Genomic DNA, 20,893 nt, shown 5'->3' with positions numbered 1-20,893 from the left:
ATTTGTTATATATATTTTGTGGTAGTGCGGTTCATGTTTGCGTTAGTTCGTACGAATTCTAAACAATTAATTTCTGGATTTTGTTTATCGAGAAAATTATTTGTAAGAGCGATGGCTAAAAAAAGTGCGATTTTGCTGATGGCTGATGGAGCTGAAGAAATGGAAGCTGTCATCACTGCTGATGTTCTAAGACGTGCTGGGGTAAGTAGTTTTTTTTTGGATCATGGGTTATGATATTACATAAATTTACGTCGTCATGTTTTGAATAATTCGTTTAGTGAAATTTAAAAAATTTGCAAGGACAGTTGACTAGGATATAAATTTTTTAAATATTTTTTTTGAATATTTAGTGAATGGAGAGTCTAGACACCGGCCGTGGATATGAAAATTTAAATTTTCATTACTACGTCGCAGATCTGGAAATTTATTCTCAGACGCCGGGAAAAAAAAATTTTATAAAATTCTAGTTTATTGTTTTTGAAATTTTTTTAAAAATCTTCAGTTTGCTGAAGAAAATTATTTTATAAAATTTCATGAAATTTTATGACGCAGTTGAAAAAAATTGTTTTGTAAAATTTCATTTTTTAATTTTATGAAACTTTAGATGACTCTGAAATTAGTCGACGTCTATTAATTTTTGAAATTTTTTTTGAAACGATAAATTAAAAAAAAAATTGCACCTATAGTTTTTGAAATTTTATACCTGTGTATATTTTTTTTTAATTGCTAACTTCAGGATGATAACTTTAGTCCGCTGAACTGAAAAAAAATACTTTTTTTTGATGATACTGAAGTTAGCAGACGTCTAACAATTTTTGGATTTTTTTTTAGACAATAAACCATAAAAAAAAAAATATTTGAAAAAATTGCACCTGTAGTTTTTTAAATTTTCTACACGTGCATATTTTTATTTTATTTTTTTGCAGTTGGTTTGTTGAAAAACAAAAATTCAAAAGTTGTTAAATGTCTGCTAACTTCAGGATCGTCTTTTATGAGTCAATAAATTATTCGTTTCTTGAATTGAAAAAAATAATTTTTTTTATGGAGAAAATGTTTAATTTGAATTTCAAAAAAATTTCTTGATTCCAACAAAAATTACTTCCCTAGTGAAAATTTTTCGGACTTCTGTCTGAAAAACTCAGTCTTAGAGTTCTAAAGACTTTTTCGGACAAAAGTCCGAAAAATTTTCACCAGGGTTGTAATTTTCAGGGAAGGCAATGGGATGGTTTTTTATCTTTAGTAAAAAAAACGACTTTTTGAATCAAGAAATGACATTAGTGCCAATTTCCAATTAAATAATATTTCAGCGCAAGAATGTCTACTTTTAAAAAAAGTTAATTTTCTTTTAAATGTAGTAAAAAAAAAAATTATTTTTTATTCCTTAAATAACTAAACTGTTGAAAACTTTTCGATTTCCAAGGATAATTTTTTACATTGTGTGTATAATTACAGAACACACTTGAGCAAAAAATAAAAAATTCTACAATTACAGAATTAAATAAAAAATGATATATTTATTTTAATTAATATATTCTTTTATTTACAGATTGCAGTTACAATAGCAAGTATAACAGGAAATGACTGTATTAAATGCAGTCGTGATGTTAAAATTTGCGCAGACGCTCAATTGGATGCTGTAAAAAATGATACTTTTGATGCTGTCATTTTACCCGGTGGTTTAGGAGGTTCAAAAGCTCTCGCAAGTGTAAGTTACTATTATTTTTTATTTTCATTGAGTCCTTGGTATTATTTATTGATGAGGTTTTAATTATTAATTAAATTTGTTGATGTTTTAAGTCAAAAGAAGTTGGAGAATTGCTGAAGAAGCAGGAAAATGAAGGGAGAGTTATTGCTGCTATTTGTGCAGCACCAACAGCTTTAAAAGCTCACGGTATTGCGCAAGGAAAACAAATTACATCCTATCCATCGATGAAAGATCAGTTGACTGATTATTATAAATATTTAGAAGACATTGTCGTGACTGATGGTAAGAATATTTATTTGCTTATTTTTGCACACCTCAAGCGCGAAGCGCTGAGGGCGATTTATGAACGGTTTTTTTTCGACTATTCTACTCACAAAAATCTCGTGTAAAAAAAATTTTTGTTCCTAATGAATTTAGATCTGAATTTCATCACGAAACTCAGATCGTGACACAAATATGACTTCCATCACGAATTTGCTCCCACAACTTTTCGTCTAGTAAATCCGTATCACTTCTAAAAATTTATTATTACGTCTTTGAATTGAACTTACAATGACTTCGATAGAAACGACTGAATTTTTACTACATTAAGCACTTTGTCAAATTTATCAACTCAGAAATCACCAATAAATTTCTTCTATCAAGTACTCGATTAACGTAAATCAGTTTCGATTGTAAAATTAATTTAGTGATTGAACTTCGAATCACTTCGATAAAAATTTGACTGAGTCATAATTTTTTCGTGAGTAAATTTATTGATACAAATTCATGATGAAAGTCATATTTGTGTCACGATCTGAGATTCGTGATGAAATTTAGATCTAAATTCATTATGAATAAAAATTTTTTCACACGGGATACTTCTACACTCTTTCAATTACACCGCAATAGGTAAAATTGTATACTAGCATACAGAGAATTTATTGAGGAACAATTTGAACCCAATATTAAGTCGATTCGTTATTTTATTAGTTTAAAATAAATTATTTAAACTCAAGAAACCAGTGCTGTCAATTGTTACGTATGAAACTTCGTAGACACGATAACTCTCGATAGACACAATTAATCGGCCCAACTTTTTTTTTATTATCTTTGTATTTTTTATCACAAAAACCCTATGGAAAATCACAATCTAAATCCTTTTAGTTTAATTGTAATTAATTAAAAACGTAAAACTGATTATTCACGAAAAATTTAGCCGCCATTTTTATTTTTACTGTTGTTATTATTTTTTTCATTTTTTCTCTCCATCAACTACTGGCAGCAGCACTAGCGTAACAGTATAGGTTTGAAAAGAAGAGCGACATCTAAGACAAAAAGGCGAGATATTTAAAAAAAATGTTAATAAAAAAATATTAAACTGAGAATAATAAATAAAAAAATCAAATTGATAATTTATAAGTTGAATAAAAATTTATAATAAAAAAGAATAAACTAATATTATAAAATAAAAGTAATGATTAAAAATAAAATAAGCGATTGAGGTGTGCACTTTTGGATTTTCCAACAATTGTTTGTCAATAATCGATATGATTTTAATTAAAATTATTTTTTAAATAGGAAATATTATTACGAGCAGAGGACCAGCGACTGCGTACGCCTTTGGGCTGGCGATTGTTGAAAAATTGCTGAATAAAGAAGCGGCTGTTCCTGTTGCTAAGGGAATGCTTTATGAAAATTACAAGTAAATTTTAAATGTAATATTTATATAAAATAAAACATGTACTAGAAAATAAATGTTTTACACTTGATTAATATTTATGTGAATAATTAACTGTTTTGCCGTTGCAACAGAGAAGTCGCATTAATTTTTTATCATCACAAATTTACTCAGATGAAAGATTAACTTTTTAGGAATTTTTTTTAAGTCAACATTTTCATTTTTTTTCTTTTACGATTTAATTATAAGAAATGAATAATCTTTCGTGCAAAAAAAAGACTTATGATTGGTTATGACCTCATCACCTCTGTTGGAGCTGTTAACCAATGAAAGACACGCTGTTCTCTTGTATTTTGTCGTGAATCTGATAGTTTAAATGGATGTTCTTCATCTCTTCGGGCGATAGCGCGTCGAAATGACGTCACTGACGTTTGAGTTTACTATTTAAAAAAAAATCGGTTTTTTATTTAAAAACTAACTGAGAAATCAATTATTCTAATACTTTTCTCTAAATTTTTCTTAACAGCTTTCATTGGTGATACGCTTAGATATCCGTGGCCAAAATATCCGCAAAAAAATATCCATTGACAAAATATACGTGGACAAAAAATCTGCAGACAAAATATCCGTAAAAAAATTCAATTGATTAAATATTTGTCGATAATATTTTATTGCACACACAAAAAATTCGTGAAAAAAGGGCGCTATCTTTCACACCATTTTATGTGTTGGTATATTTTTATAATTGCAAACACACAAAATTCGAGAAAAAAGAGCGCTATGTTTCACACCTATTTATGTATGTATCAACCATATGTATTTTCGCATGAAGTATTTAATGAATTAAATGATAAATGTTTATAAAATATGATTTTAATAACTTTCTTCTACTGTTATTTTAATTATGAAAATTTTGATCTGATGAATTTACATCTTTGGTATGTTCATATTATTCTCAGGATATTCTGACCGTAAATATTTTATTCATCGGATATTATTTCCGCGGATATTTTGTCGTGTGGTTATTTTGTCTGCGGATATTTTGACCGCGGATATGTTGTTACACAACCCTTTCATTGCACTGTGAAAAAAACATTTTGATCACAAAATATACAACTTCCCTACTGCCGTGACACGAATCGTAATCCGTGGACAATAGATCCGCGACATGAAATCCGAAGATATTTTATCCAATAGCCAAAATATTCTTGGCCTAAATATTCAAAAGACAAATAATCCATGACAAAATATCCTGTCGATAAATCTTATTCAGAAAAATATATTTTCAGTGAAAAAATAATTCATGGTTTTCGATAAACGGGTACTGTACCACTCCAAGCATATGTATTGACCTATTTCCAAAATAATACTGCACACCCCAAGCGCGAACCCGCTGTGAGTGCTCACGTTAAATCATCTTTACACTTTTTTGATTACACTGAAACGGGTTAAATTGTATCATTAATTAATAAATCTATAAAATTTAATAATCATTTATGGTTGAATTATTAATTTTGAAGCTTTGCTCTCATTTTAGTAAAGAAATTTGCTTTATTGCTTCCAAACAAAAAATGTAATATTAATTTTTGTCTGCATGTTATCTGAGAACAATAAAATTTTTTTTAATGATCGTTCTAGAATTCGTATCTTTTTGATAAGAAACAGTAGTTAATTACATTTAAAAAATCCCAATATTCATTGCATTAGCTAGTATTTAATGCCAATGGAAATATATTTCGAAGTTTAGAAGTGACAGTAATAAAAAATTTTAATTTCAAATTTGTTTGCCGAGTTGTTGAAACCTGGCAGTAATTTAAAGAATATACTTCATTTTTCATATTTATACGATCTTAAGATGATCAAATGGCTAATGATTTATCTACAATTGTGTTTAGTATACGGTAATATTGATTTGTTTCTTAATTATTATATTTAATGTAAAAGTTTTAAAAATTACTTATTTTATGTAGAAGGTATAATATACCGAATCACGGGACAGTTTTGTACCAGTAATTTAAAGTGAGCTTAAATACATAGATAATTATTTTATCAAAATGATCAAAGTTTTTTCTTTCGAAAATTATACAAAACTTGATAGTAAATTATATATTTAAATGTCGAAAACAATTCGTATTAATGTCAGTGTTTATAGTAACATATTTTTTTGTGTATCGTAGTGTCTTTGCTAAGAAATCGTCAAGCGGTGATAAGCATTTGTTTATGTCATGAAATAACGTACGAATATAATTTAAACTTAATATAATAGCGCAGTAAATTAAATGGAATGTGAAAAGTTTATTTGCTTGAAATATTTATAATTAGTTAATAAATTGCAGTGTCCTTTAATTGCTACCGAAAAATTGACCGTTGCACAATTGCGGTAAGCATTTTTGGCTACTTCAGTTTACTGACCAAAGTTATTATAAAACAGTGAAATACCACTTGCATTTAATTTATTTAAGTTACTTCTGTTGTTTGATTAAAAATATTATTTTTATAAATTAAAGTAAAAAATATTTATTTTTAAATTTTACGTATTGTCTATGAGTCCATTATTATTTACTATAAAATTTAATTATCAGTATAACCACACAATCATTTTTTAAATTTATTCTGGTATAATTAAAATAAAATAAAATTTTAAATTGAATATGCATGAAAATATATTATCATTAGTGTCCCGAGTTTACCACAAAACTGTCCTGTAATTCCGATCGGTCATTTTTGCCGTCCCGTAATACCGAAATTTTGACTTTTTTTCTTTTAAATATTTTCTATCATAAATATTTATAATATAATTATTATTAACGATTTCTCTACAAAAATATCTAATATATTATTCGAAATTAAAATTTTGCAATTCAAATAATTAGTTTGAAAAAAAAAAAACTGATTAAATCAGTATCAGTGTCTTAATCGTCTCGTAATTGGGTATTTCTTACCAAGTACAGTCGAATCGCGTTATAAGTCCGCCTACAGGGGTGTAGGGGATTATAATTCTAAGAATTTCTGTACCCCAACTTCTGTTCAGCAGTTAAACACCGTAACTTACACTTCCCCTACTTTGCAAGCGTGTGAGTGTGTACATGATTATTTTTGTAGTCACAGAGGGGGAATGTCTTCCAAGAAATATAAGTCGGTGGACTTATAATGAGCGGAATTATAACGCGACTGGACTGTATATAAAATAAAATTTTTGTCTTCTATAAAAATTTATAATCTAGTCTTACACGATTAAACTTTTTTTTTATATTCATCTCATTAATTTTGCTTACAATGAATCTTAACGTCCAGTAATTATGACAGGAAGTAACGGGATTGGAAGAGAAGGTTTCGGTCCTGGTAAACAGGACTGGGGATATGTGACCGTAAGACCTGGAGCTCACATGTTCTGGTGGCTTTATTACGTAAGTCCAACAGTCCAATCAAAAAATTTTAATGTCTTCGAAAGACCTCTGATTATTTGGTTGCAAGGAGGTCCTGGAGAATCAGGTACCGGTTACGGAAACTTAAATGAATTAGGACCACTTGACATTAATCTCGAACGACGAAATCACACATGGGTCAATGATTACAATGTCTTATTTATTGATAATCCCGTGAGCGTTGGCTTTAGTTATGTCGATAACGTCTCAGCGATAGCAAAAAACATGGCACAAATAGCTGACGATCTTTTAGAATTAATAAAAGGATTTCTTAAGACAATTCCTTCATTTATAAATGTTCCTACTTATGTCGTAGGCGAATCGTTTGGAGGAAATATGGCTGTTGAATTCGCTCTTCTTTGGTTTAAAGTATTTTATCATACAATTATTTATCTATATAATTATATTGTCATTAACAAACTTATTTTATTTCTTATATAAGGCTCAAAAAAATAAAGCTATTAAAAGTAAATTAAAAGGAATAGCTCTAGGTGACTCACCAATATGTTTTAAAGAAATGATCAAATCCACACCTACATATTTATTGAATATGGTAAAACATTTAAATATTTTTATTATTATTTTATAAATATTAATAGTCTATTGAGTGACAAGTGATTTCTAGCAGATCCGAATTACGGTATTTACCGTAACTTACCACATTTTGCTTCAATATACCGCTTAGCTACGACAAGTTCTGGTAATTTTCAATGTTACGGCATTGTTGCGTGAATACGGTAAAATACTTCACTTTGCTGTAGAATACCCTAATTTTGTAGTAAGTCTGCAGGTTTATGATGAAATACCGCAATCTTACGATAAAATACCTCAGGGTTGCTGCGAATTTACGGTAAATTACCGAACCTTCATCGTCAAATACTGCGATTGGCCGTAAACTATCCCCTGTTTAGAAAATCTCATAGAATCCAATAGATTCTCATAGATTTATTAATCATACTTAGTTTTTGTTAGCTAAATTGATAACAATATATACTAAGAATTTATTAAACGTTTCACTTGCTTTTTATATTCATAGAATTTTTTTTAAGATAAAAAATCTGTCTATCGGTTGACCCTGCGGGCCAGTCCTAAAACTTCCCGCTGTTTTCGAGTTCTTTGAGCTCGAAAACTTTGTCGTGAATACATTTTCGAGCTCTTCGAGCTCGAAAATCGTTTTGTGTGCCGTTCTTTTCGAAAAAAATAGTTTTTGACTATTTTTTCTCCAACGATATCTCTCAAACGAATAAACCGATTGAGACGTTTGAGGTGGCAATCGACGCGTTTTATCAAGTTCTAAAGCTGATCGAATTTTGAATTCGATTTATCGAGTCGTTTTTGAGATATTTCAAAAAAAATAAAAAATAAATTTTTTTTTAATTCTTTCGACAACGGTTTCTCTTGAACGAATAAACCGATTTCGATGGTTGAGGTGGCATTCGACGCGGCTTATGAAGCTCTAGAGACCAGTCCATTTTGGAATCAATCCATCGAGCACATTAAAAGTTATCCAAAAAAAACACTTTTGAAAAAATTTTATTTTTGGAATATCTCTGAACGAGCCCTACCGATCAAGCTCAATTTTCTTTCAGCTTCAAGATATTGACAAGCCGCGTCGAATGACACCTTAAAGTTCAAAATCGGTTCATCCGTTCAAAAGATACAGGTATTTACATACGTACGTACGTACATACATACATACATACATACACTCGGACATCATCGTGAAATTAGTCAGAATAGCTTCCTAGGACCTCAAAACGTCGACATCTGATGAAAATTCGATTTTCGTAAATCGGACCGAAACCAATAACTTCCCGAATTTTTGAAAATTTACAATTTTCTTAGCGGGAAGTTAAAAATTATAATTTATAATGCAAACTCCTATCAAATTGTATGTTCAATGTACTTCAATATCCTCCTTTAGTTCATATATTACCGGGCGCTGCTGTCGTGCACGGAGCGAATAGCGATTTTATGAGGATGAATAAGTTCTATGAGAAGTGCTATAGTTAAGTATAGGACCTTATACATACAGCTATAAGAATCTATCGGATTTTTTAGGCAGGGTCGCGACTTATTGTAAAATACCGCAATTTACTGTGAAATATACCGTGTTTTACCGTAATTCGGATCCTGAGTTGAAGGCGATGGCTGACCCCTGATTAAGAAATGTGATTTGCTCCATGTTAAGTGTATATCACCATTTAAATATAGTGGAAACCTAAACATGCAAACCTTCTCAATAAGACAATTTATAGATAAATTGAGAAAAATATAGATAACCCGAACTGGGAATCGAACCCAGACCAATTCAGTATCACGCCGAGTGCTCTACCAGTTGAGCTATCTATATATTAGTCGGTTCAAATTGTTTTAAATCATTTCAAATTGTTTTGAATCATTCCAAATCATTTTTTTTTAATCAGGGACATCACCCGTGCCTGCATTTATGTTTAATTCTGTGTGACTCATTCTATTTTTCATAACATCTACTCGAAACTTTAAGTTTCAATGTTTTGGGCCACTCGGAACATGTTAATTTTAGGTTAATAATGTAGAAGCTGTTGGCGTATATTCAAATCACGAACTACAATCAAAATAAATTGCACACTTCAAACGCAAAGCGGAGAGGTAGTGCTCTACTGTCGCCAAACTTAAAAGCTGGGTTGCCAACTTAAATCATCTCTAATAAATTTATATAATAACTAGAGTTCTTTAGTGGGACTTTGGGCTGTGCAAAGTCCCACTTGATACCTGTTTGAATTACGTTAACCTAAGTAGTAATAATAATAGTTAATTTAATTAAAGATATGTCACTTTCAAGGAGTATCTTGCATCAATCAAATTCCTATATAGGAAATAAAAGCAATTTAAAAATCATTATTTTAATTTTGCGTACTAGAGTTCTTTGATGAGACTTTGCGCTGTGCAAATTCCGACTTGATTTATCGCATGATAAAATTGAAAATGCTTTTATCAACATCTATAGTTTAGTATCATATGACAATGCTGCCAACCAGGTGTGACTGTGCACAAGTGAGAATTTGCGTCACTCCCAAAAAAAGTTGATCGAAAAAAATTTCAGTTGAGGTCAATTGGTCAATTCGATTTTTTTCGGTATTGAGCAACCTAAAGCACGTCAAGTTTATCACGACATTAATAGCCTGAAATTAGTTTGTTTAGACTGGCTAAGTAAGCATTGAAAGTTGAAATTTCTGAACAGATGTTATGGAAAATAACAATTATTTTAGGGGTTAGTAGACACAGTAAATTCTATTAAAATTGAAGCGATTGCTCAAGAAACTATCAAACTATTGGATGAAGAACGTTGGGCTCATGCTTTAAATAAGTATCGTAATATGTATTTCGATATATATAATATCACTGCCGATATTTCAATGTATAATGTTTTACAACCAAAAAAACTTACAACTTTTCATGCCCATAAGTATTTTACTAATTTTCGATTACCTCTCAATGAAGTTGATGTCGATAAACAGATAGAAAAAGTGATGAAAAAAGTTAAGACTGAACTTAATCATGATGTTGATAGAAATTATACATTGTTTTCGAAACAAGTCTGGAAAGGACTTAGCAATGAACTTATGAAACCTGTTACCAATACTGGTGTGTAAATATATCATGATTATTTCATAATTGTAATTCAAAATTTCTTTTAAGCTGTTGGTTCTTTTCAAAATATTTTTTATTGGCAATTAGTTGAGCAGTTATTGAATAAAACGGATTTAAAAGTATTTGTTTACACCGGGCAATTAGATTTGATTGTTCCGACTACCAGTACTGTCAGTTGGGTTGAAAAATTAAAATGGAAATATGCTAATGATTGGAATAATGCCATCAGGGTGTCATTTACTGTTGACAATATTGTCGAGGGATATGTGAAAGAGTACGGAAATTTAAAATTATATTGGATTGATAGATCTGGACACATGGTATACATTTTACTTAATATCTCATATAAAAATCTCATAGCAATCTTGCCCAAGTCTGGTCACCAGTAGACTAGTTGTCCGCGTCTTTACGTAACTATGAATCTTGCTGCAGACACTGGTACAAAGTTTTAAATTGCAAGTCTTGTACAAGACTTAAAAAAGTACGTTGTACTTAAGAATTATATCACTAAGTGATGGATGAGGGCAAGTGTGTATAATGGCATTTCTGAAATCTTAGTGATTATAAGTGAAAGAAACCCTTTTTAGGGTATTGAGAAGAAGTTGCAACTCACTACTAATCTGCAACCTGAAGTCCAATACAGGGAATTGGTACTATGGGTGAATCCATCCAGGCCGGCTAAGGGAAACCGAAGCTAGGATCCCTAGCGGATCCGTATACACCGTGTAAACAGTGTAAACTCGATATATACCTAGTGTCAGTGTAAATTAGGGGTTTATTTAGTGTATACTCGGTGCATATTGAGTATACACCAAATACACTCAAAGTTTACACTGAATTTACACGGTTTATATGCGCACGATATACACAGAGTTTTCACCGAGTATACACTAAAAAAAATTTTTGAAGTCCTCAGAACAAATGTTGTGAAAAAAATTTTTTTGAAAAAAATTGAAATAAAAAAAAATCAAATTCTGAAAAAAAATTAACATTTTAAAAAAAAGTAAAATTTTCAGAAAAATTAAAAAAAAATATACACATAAGGTAAAAGACCCTGTTGTTGACCATGACCCAGTTTCTGACCTTTTCAACTTTTTTCTAACTTACTTAAAAAACTATAACTTCAATAAGAAAATCGATTTTTTCTTAATTTATAGTAATCTATCCTGAGCCTAATTAATGGCAATTTAAAAAACATAGAAATTATTAACTGAATAAAAAAAAATGATTTAGTCGTAGGTGGCGGAGGAAGCCATTTTTTAAGTGTAGTGTATATAGTCTAAGCAGTTGACGTTAAAAGGTGCAACAATTGAATCTGTGCACTAATTATCATGTCAGTAAAAAAATTTTAATAAAAATGTATGGATAGATCAATGTTTAATTAAAATTTATTTTAATATACGTATAAAACATTAAAATGAGTTTTGTTGCTAAAATTTGAAGGTTAATAACTAGGCTCAATTTTAAAGGTGTGATGAAGTTGTTGACCCTCAAATTCTAACCTACTACGAACGAGGTTATCTTTTTTATTACATGTCTATAAAATGTAAAAATAACAATATTTATAGTTTTATTAAATTATTTTTTATAATACAGGTATAAATTAACATTAAATATTTATTTTTATAAATAAAAGATCATATTTAGATCTTGAAAGTATGTTTTTGGAGTGATAAAATGGAGGAAAAAAAAATTAACCAGAGTAGTTTTAACAAATGATTTTAATTTTTTCATTTATTGTTTTATAGCATGACTAATTATTTATATTTTAAATATTAAAAAAAAATATGTATTTGTTATAAAAAATTTTTTTCCAGTCACACTTAAAAAACTTTTGACTTTGCTTACAGCACTTAGAAATTTTTATGAAAATGGGACTTAGAAAAAAAATTTTGGTGTAAACTTAGTGTATACTCAGTGTATATACGCCGCGTATACACCGTGTATATTTGGTGTATACTTAGTAGATAGCGATCCGCTAGGGTATTTGATGAGCACGGACTCATAGTGGCTGTTAGTTCGGCACCCACACGCAAATGATCTCTGATCCTAAGGGTTATAACATCCGCCAATATTGAGCTTGCTCAATGTTTCGCATTATGGTTGAAAAGAAGGAATTTCGCAGCGCGAGTATGCCCAAAAGGGTGAGGAATCGGCTTCCGGTCGGCGGAGGTGGACTTAGGTCCCGTTACATTAATTAATTGTACTCAAGAATTGTGCAAGAATATTGAAGATATCTTGCTCAAGGTGTATTGATACAGTAACTTGAGCTAATCTTAGCGTAAGTAACTTTACTAACACATCTTCAATGTTCTTCTGTACAATATCATGTGTAAGTCCTACAAAAATCTTGTCTTGGAATTTTGCATTACTATCTGGTCACAGATTGATAGGTATGTAAAGACGTAGACACTTAGAGGTCTTCCGCAAGATACTTTCATAAAAATGGTACAAGACTACTACAAGATTGTCGTGTGTACGTCATCTTGGGCAAGTTCATGTGGTATCTATCAAAAAATTCTTGTGATCAGTGCCTTGCCCAGCAACTTGTTATGAGAATTGTTTCATGGGATTAATATGCTTTAACTTTATAATATTAATTTATTATTAGTGGGTATAATAAAATATTTTATTTAGGTACCGAAAGATAATCCTTACGCTATAAATGCAATGCTTCAAGATTTAACTTCTCTATCATAGTTACAGAAGAAGTAGAGGTTGTATCTTCACTTTTTATTGAAATCCCGATGGAATCACTCACTAAAATTTTGAAACTAGAAAAGAAATAGATGGTTATGGAAAAAAAATTTCTCGCCCACGCTTTGTGATATTAAATGTATCTTTATTACTTCTTCCATCTTAAATTGTTGAGTAGACCTGAGTAGATTTACTGATATCTAAAATTTGAAAAAAACTAAATCTGTGTCGATCTAATTAAATCTCGTAGGATCTAAATTATTTTTTCCCATAAATAAAAATTTTTTTTCTTCCGGCGTTAAATATTTTTCGATTATCGACTCTCATATATTAATTATTCACTCTCTAGGTTGTTAATATACCGTAAAATATGAACAAATAATTAAACAACGTTAGATAAAAAGCTCTGATAAATATATGACAGGACCCTGAATTGTTAATAATGTGTCCATAAAATATACTCGACAGTTTTCCACCCGAATGTTACGCTCGATTGACAGTTCATTTCTCGCCCACGCTTCGTGATATTGAATGTATTAAAAAAAAATGATTTTATCGTGTGATTATTCCAAGACTATTTTTTTCTCACTCAGAGTATTAATAACTTTATTTAAAATTCTCGGATTCGCGCCATTTTCGACGACTTTTTATCCGAATAATAACAATGAAGACGTGAAAAATAATTTAAATGTTGATTTTTCATACTCATTAATCGGATCTATTTATAATTTAATACTCGCACTAATTATTTTATGTGAATTAATATGTAATTATATTTTCTGGCCAATCGATGACAATTTCACACATCAACACATCTACAACATTTTCAAAAAAATAGGTCTAATTACAATAATATTAATTTATTCATTAAAACAAAAGTCATTAATAAAAATAATAAATAAATTATCGGCTATTAATTGTGATTTTAATTCAAGTGACAAATTAAAATTAATATTGCGATATGGAATATATTTCAAAATGATAACAGTAATATTTTATTTAACAATTTCATTAATTGTTTTCATCAGCTATATCGTCCACGATTTTTCAAATTTAAAAATTAACATGATAATTAAATATTTCATTATATTTATCATCGGCTGCTTAATTACGCAGTATTCATTACTTCTCCTTTTCATTTACAAAAAATTATGTGTTTTAAATAAATCATTTTTTCTACTGTTTTATAATACTGATAATAATTCAGCGAGTAGCCGAAGGACTTTGAAAAGAAATAATAATTTTTTTGGTGGCGATATTGTGGATAAATTTCATTCTATTCATAAATCATATCAAACTATTTACGGTATATTAATTAAAGCCGCAGAATTTTATTCGCTTCCAATGTTAATAGCGATTGGAATTATTGGACCGAATTTAATTGTTTATATTAATGCTGTAGTTATTTGTAATGGGCAATGCGACGAAATTAAATTCAAAGTATTTTATAATTTGTTATTAATATTTTTGTCATTTCCAATTGTTAATTTGACTGTTTTAGCGACTAAAGTAAATGAAGAAGTTCGTATATTTATTTATTTACTTAATGAAATTTAATTAATTTGGATTAATTATTGTCATTTGTATTGTAGATCAAGAGTACCAGTAATATATTATATAAAATAATAACTGTTGTACCGAGTGGAGAATTGAGTAATGAAGTAATTAATTTTAACTGTTTATTGATAATGTTTTTAATATTTCTGTTAATTGCCCTTATTAATTTTAGCTTGAACTATTTTCTATTGAACTTCTTCAACGGGACATTAATTTTACAGCCTGTGGATTTTTTAAACTAGACAATTATTTGATAACTTATGTAAGAAAATTTTGAATTATTATTTTTATTATTAATGTTGGTATTTTTTCATTCTTACTATTTATTTATAGATTATTTGTATGGGGCTTATTTATATGATGATCTAAGTATGAAGACAATATATATATATTGACATTGACTATTAATTCGCATGCAACAATCTCATTGAAATCTTGCGCAAACCTGGTCACCAGTGTACTAGTTGTCTACGTCTTTTTATGACTGAATCTTGTTGCAGACACTAGTAAAATATTTTAAATTTCAAGTCTTGCGCAGGACTTACAAAAAAACTGTGTTATGTATCTAAAGAATTGTGCAAGCTAACACGTGGCTTGTTGATAAAATTACTTACGCATTTCTTGAGCAAAACTTGCGCCAGAAATTTCTTAAAGATACTCACGCATGGCTTGCGCCAGATTTTTTTAAGAAGCGCTAAATATATATCGCAGGCCAAAGGAAGGGGTAAAGTGACAGAGATAGTTATGTAGCGTTTCTTGAGCAAATCTGGCGCAAGTCATGCGTGAGTTCATCTTTAAGAAATTTCTGGCGCAAGTTTTGCTCAAGAAATGCGTAAGTGATTTTACCAATGAGCCATGTGTAAGATGTCTGCAATATTCTTTCGTACGATATCATGTGCAAGTCATACTAAAATCTTTACTTTAAATCTTGCATTAATATCTTGTGACAGATCTATAGGTATATAAAGACGTAGACACGCAGAAATTACCACAAGACACTTTCACAAAATTAACGCAAGACTGCTACAAGATTGTCTTTCATGTCGTCTTGTGCAAATCCATATATTAGTATCTATCAAAAGATTCTTGTGATCAATCTTGACCAATAAATGTGATGGAAATTATTACATGGGTTCATAAATAAAATGATAGTATTCAGTATATTTTATATATTTAAATAAACTGTTATAAACAGTTATATTTTGTAATCTAATATAAGAAAATAAATGAGTATGTTTTTAAAGATGTATTTATTTAATATTACATTCATATATTTATATATTAAATTTGATAAAAATGATTCAGTATGGCTTCGATCAATATCGGAAGTAATAAATAAAAACATATTGAGACAAATCGCTTTTTGTCTTCGCGATTTTTACCAGCAGCCACCAGAATTCGCGGGTTGAACCCTGGCTTAGGCTAGCCTCTAACAAATTTTATTTTATGCTGGACAGAGCAGTGGACTGGGGTTCTTGCAAAGCAAAGACCCGCACTTATTCAAACTCGGCAACGTATGAGAAAACTTATCAACTTACCTCACGGCTTATAAAATTATAGAATATTCTTATTTATGGTCAAATTACTATTTGTAACTTAATTAATATTTATTTTATCAGACTATTTAATAATCTTACCAGTAAAATAGGAAATAAGTAGGATGAACAGTGATAGATGGAATAAAAGGAATTAATCAGAATACTTTGCAAGTTTATTGCCAATTATAATAATCAAAATTACTTACAAGAAAATGCAAGCGCTGGATATAATGTAGACAGATTCGTGGCACAGTATAATTTTATATCGCGGGTATATCGCCGGTAACGTACAGTAATATTTATTTGGACTAACTTTGTTTATAATAATCAGTAAACTTGGACAGTAACGTATATCGCAAGAGAATTGCTAGTAATACAACTATAACGCAAGTTAATTTCCCGATTTACAAAGTAGTTAGCCGTATTAACAAAGTCGCAAATGAATTGCTAGTATGCGACAGTAAAACTAAATTATACGTCTTATCACTAATTGATCCAGGATCGAAGTGAAGTTCAATCACCGTAGGGTCTTAGGGCTGAGTTTTTGGGCTCGCTCCCCACTTCCCCTCACGGCCATGCGTTGAGGTGATAACTAGTCATGTGACCATGGCACTATGACTAGCTTTAGGTGGTTTCAGACGGCAACGAGACGGGGAAAAATGGGAACCGCAAGGCTGAGGGAGAAGATGACAATTCACATTGTCTCAATAAATATTTCTTTAAAATTACAATTACAATTTTTATTGAGACCATAATATTTATTTGACAAAATCACATAAATAATTGAATGAAAAATTTATTTTTATTGAAAAAAACTAGCGATTATTCAAACAATCAATTCATTTTTTTCCACTCTGCCATTGATAAATATTGAGAGAAAAACAGTAAATTAATATTCCTGTAAAAATCTAAACAAACAAATTCGATTAATTCATACCTATCTTATTATACATTTAAATATTCATTCATAGATAATTTACAATAACTATATTCACCAAAGTTAATAGACTGTTGTCGATTTTAAAGAATCCACATGCTGTTATGTTAAAATTCCTGTGCAGTAGTTCAATAGAAAATTTTTCTAGCTGTAAAGAAAATTTAATATTTATAATAATCATGAAGTTGTAAAGAATAATTTAAATAAACTATTTAATTGCAGTATAAAGCATGATTTCAAATTGATGTGATGGCAGCTCTAGCTTTCGAATCTGCCCTAGTAGCATTATCTTAAATACGTTCCTTGACGAAGATTCTTTTGCAAGTTTCTTACGAAAGATTTAAACAAGACTTACATAAGGAACAATGATCAAGTATTCTTTACAAAGATTTCATCAGGTTTTACTATTGATTTTTTTTAATTACTACGGAACTCTGTATATGCAGTCTGCAGAAATTCACAAGCAAGATAGTTATAATAATGTTCGATAAGAGTTGTTGCAGAAATGTTTAAATCGTCAGATTTTTTCTCAGAATCTTTCAAAGCTTAAGTACAATACCTACAGCTCCCAAAGAAAGTGTGGAAATCTGCAGGGATCTTAAGCAATTCTGCAGCAAGTCTGACTTTATGTGTCTTACTTAAATTTCTTGGCCAAGTATTGCAACAGATTTACTTAAGATATCTTATGAAATAATCTTGCCACAAACTTTTCTAAAACTGAAAATCCAGACTTGTGTAAGATTTAAAATACCGATTCATACGGCCCCTATCTAAAAATTCCCATAGAATCCACTCAACTGCGAGAAAAACCGCATAAAATCCTATAGACTATTGGTTTCTATGCGGTTTTTCTCGCAGCTGAGTGGATTCTATGGGAATTTTTGGATAGGAACAAGACTCCTAAAAATGCTACTAGGACAGTTAACTTCATTTTCCTCTTAAATTGTCTTGTTTTATTCAGGGTTGCCAGATTGGGCATATTACCGAAATTTGGGCGAATTTCAGACGTGCCTTGAGCTAGAATTTTTATTAGGCGATTTTCCACAATTTGGGATATTTTAAAATTCGTCTGTACGATTACTAATCATCTAAGAATGAAAAAAAATATTTTCTGAATTTCTTACTCTGTTATCGGTTTCTTCCCACGTCTTCATAATTTACTACAATTCCCAATAGCCAAATTTGGTCACCAGAAAGTTGGTATCTGTGAATTGCGATCAACTTGTGGACAACTTGACTAATATATAATAATATTCGTCATTTGTTATTTTTCAATATATTTTCAAAAATGAACTATTTAAAAATAAAAATGTCTATTTATTTAAAATTATTAATATTGAGCGGTTTTTATTGTTAGTGTGCGCTTTTTCTGTGAGGTCGCGCTATTTTCTGTTCAACACTTCTGGCAACCCTGGTTTCATTTCTTATCACACAATATACTACACTTATCCAAAAAATTAAAGGAACAAGAAAATTTTATAAATTTTTTAGTGATTTTTGGAAGGCTGTATTTTCGTGAAAAATGATCGTATCGAAAACATTAAAAAAGCAAATTGAAGCTTGAAAATCTCTAGTTTGAAGATCTTCCAGCAAAATATTTTTTTGAGCCACGGTTTTTGCGGAATCATAAGAAAAAGGTCGAGACAAAATTTTTCTATATTTTTTGGTTTTGTTTTTAAGGTCTACGAGGCCGGGAAAAATTTTTTTCAAAAAACGAATTCATGGCTCGTTTAGGAAATTTATTCAGCTACAATTTGCCTTTTTTGTTTCTCTGTACAATAATTTGCTGCTGAGATATCAGCCTTCAAATGAAAAAGGATCCTTTTGTCTTTGATTATTGATATCTCAGCAAGTAATGGTCACACAGTAATTTAAAGGGCAGTTTAATAAACTTGAATAAATTCCCTACAAGCTCCATTTTCGATTTTTTCAAAAAAAAATTTTTTTTCATCCTTGATATCCATTTGAAAAACCCACAAAAAATTTCAAGCTTCAATTTGCTTTTTTAATGTTTTCGATACGATCATTTTTCACGAAAATACAGCCTTCCAAAAATCACTAAAAAATTTATAAAATTTTCTTGTTCCTTTAATTTTTTGGATAAGTGTATTATCAAACATTTTAAAAATTTAATATTAATCACCTCGTCCTTCAATAATTCGCGATTTGAAGGAATAGCTATAATTTTACTAACATTATCTCCTGTACGTTTCATCTAAAACACACAAAAAATTGAAATTAAATTACTAACTCGGCTAAAAAAAACTATATATAATTATATGCAATTCATATCTAATTATATATAATCCATATATAAGTAGATATAATAAAATATATAAATATAACGGTTTTTTGATATAATCATATATAATTGTATGTAATTACATATAATTATATATAATAAAATATATTTTTTTTTACCCGGGAACCCTGATTAAACAACTGAATTCGACCGAATTAAAAATTTTAATTCTGTTATATTCTGTCGAATTCTGCAAAACAGAATTCAACTGAATTGAAAATTTGAATTTGAATTAAACAGAATAAAACCGATTAAAAAATTTCAAATTCGTTTTCATTCAGATTCAGAACCAGAAGTTGGAGAATTACTTTCGAATTAATCAGAATTAAATTGAATAGAATTATTTAAATTCGTTTTAATTTAGACAAATTCTGGTTTTCCTGCCGAATTAGACAGAATTCATTTTTAAGTTAGGTACCGAATTAACAGAATTTATCTGAATTGAAAATTTAATTCTGTTTAATTCGATCAAATTCAGTTGTTTAATCAGGGAATAATTAAAAAAAAATACAAACCTCAGTAATAACTTTGGTAACAAAAAATGTAAGAGTAAAAATAGGTAGTAATGAAAAAATGATCCATGCACTAATTTCGAAACAATTATGTATTGTTACAAATAAATCATTATCAAGATCAACTATAATTAATGCTCTTATAGCATAAACTAAATTAGGAAAAAATGACAAAAGAGCAAAAAAAATCGGTACCGAATAGAATTTTGTAACATCACAATTAACTTCATATAGTAATCTATGCGCTTGCCTCAAAAATAATAATTTTTGTGTAGTGACCTCATTACGAAAACTATTTGTGCCAAAAATAAAATCAAGACTAATTTGATTACTGGCCAGACTCAAAAGTGAATGATTTAAAATTTTGAATCTTTGGTACAAATGGATCATTATGAATGCGTATTGAAAAACAAAAGTTCCCATCAAAAATAATGTAGTTATTGTGAAATATAAATCGAATGTATTGTCTGTATTGAATAGGATATTACAAATAATGTTAACAATTAAACTAATATTGAAAAATGTTATCAGACAAACGCAATAGTTTTTAACACAAGTTATTTTAAGTGAATAATCCCATGATTTTTCGGTCAGTTCACTTTCTAAGTACGTCAAGCTTGTAATTATTTTAGCTATTAGTCGTTGATTGGAACAGTAGTTGAAGTAAATAATCATTAAATTAAAATTATTCATCAGATAGTAATCGCGCCAATAAGATTCCTCCGTTTGTTCATGCAAAAAATCGTACATTATTTTGAAAAAAAGACAAAGTGATAATATAAAATCGTAAGCCGCTTCTTCAAAAGAATATGTATAGTTGATCTCAAATTGCTGGTTTGGTTTATCTGTTTGTGTTGATGGTGTTACGTGTATATCGAAAGGTGCGAGTCCTAATATTTTATAGTACTTTAATATAAACCGATATAA

General features: G+C 29.5%; 2 protein-coding genes and 1 long non-coding RNA gene across 3 annotated transcripts; all 3 read left to right on the top strand.

Moving 5' to 3' along the window:
- The first annotated feature begins 9 nt into the window (after positions 1–9).
- On the top strand, positions 10–3,442 carry LOC130665810 (protein dj-1beta-like). Its single transcript, XM_057466409.1, has 4 exons — positions 10–201; positions 1,547–1,705; positions 1,798–1,987; positions 3,266–3,442. The coding sequence occupies exons 1-4, from the start codon at positions 34–36 to the stop codon at positions 3,391–3,393; spliced, it is 645 nt and encodes a 214-aa protein (XP_057322392.1). The 5' UTR covers positions 10–33; the 3' UTR covers positions 3,394–3,442.
- A 1,703-nt stretch (positions 3,443–5,145) lies between these two features.
- On the top strand, positions 5,146–13,185 carry LOC130665984 (retinoid-inducible serine carboxypeptidase-like). The gene is made up of 5 exons (XM_057466618.1): positions 5,146–5,266; positions 6,672–7,159; positions 10,042–10,417; positions 10,511–10,743; positions 13,061–13,185. The coding sequence occupies exons 1-5, from the start codon at positions 5,221–5,223 to the stop codon at positions 13,121–13,123; spliced, it is 1,206 nt and encodes a 401-aa protein (XP_057322601.1). The 5' UTR covers positions 5,146–5,220; the 3' UTR covers positions 13,124–13,185.
- Positions 13,186–14,601: 1,416 nt separating this feature from the next.
- Positions 14,602–15,816, top strand: LOC130665265 (uncharacterized). The gene is made up of 3 exons (XR_008989525.1): positions 14,602–14,781; positions 14,850–14,939; positions 15,011–15,816. It is a non-coding gene; the product is annotated as an uncharacterized LOC130665265 (long non-coding RNA).
- The last annotated feature ends 5,077 nt before the right edge of the window (positions 15,817–20,893 follow it).

Source organism: Microplitis mediator, chromosome 3 (genome assembly GCF_029852145.1).
Source record: "Microplitis mediator isolate UGA2020A chromosome 3, iyMicMedi2.1, whole genome shotgun sequence".
Classification (NCBI taxonomy): Eukaryota; Metazoa; Arthropoda; class Insecta; order Hymenoptera; family Braconidae; genus Microplitis; species Microplitis mediator.
The sequence above is the reverse complement of the archived record's forward strand: the minus strand, read 5'-3'. Positions and strand labels throughout refer to the sequence as shown.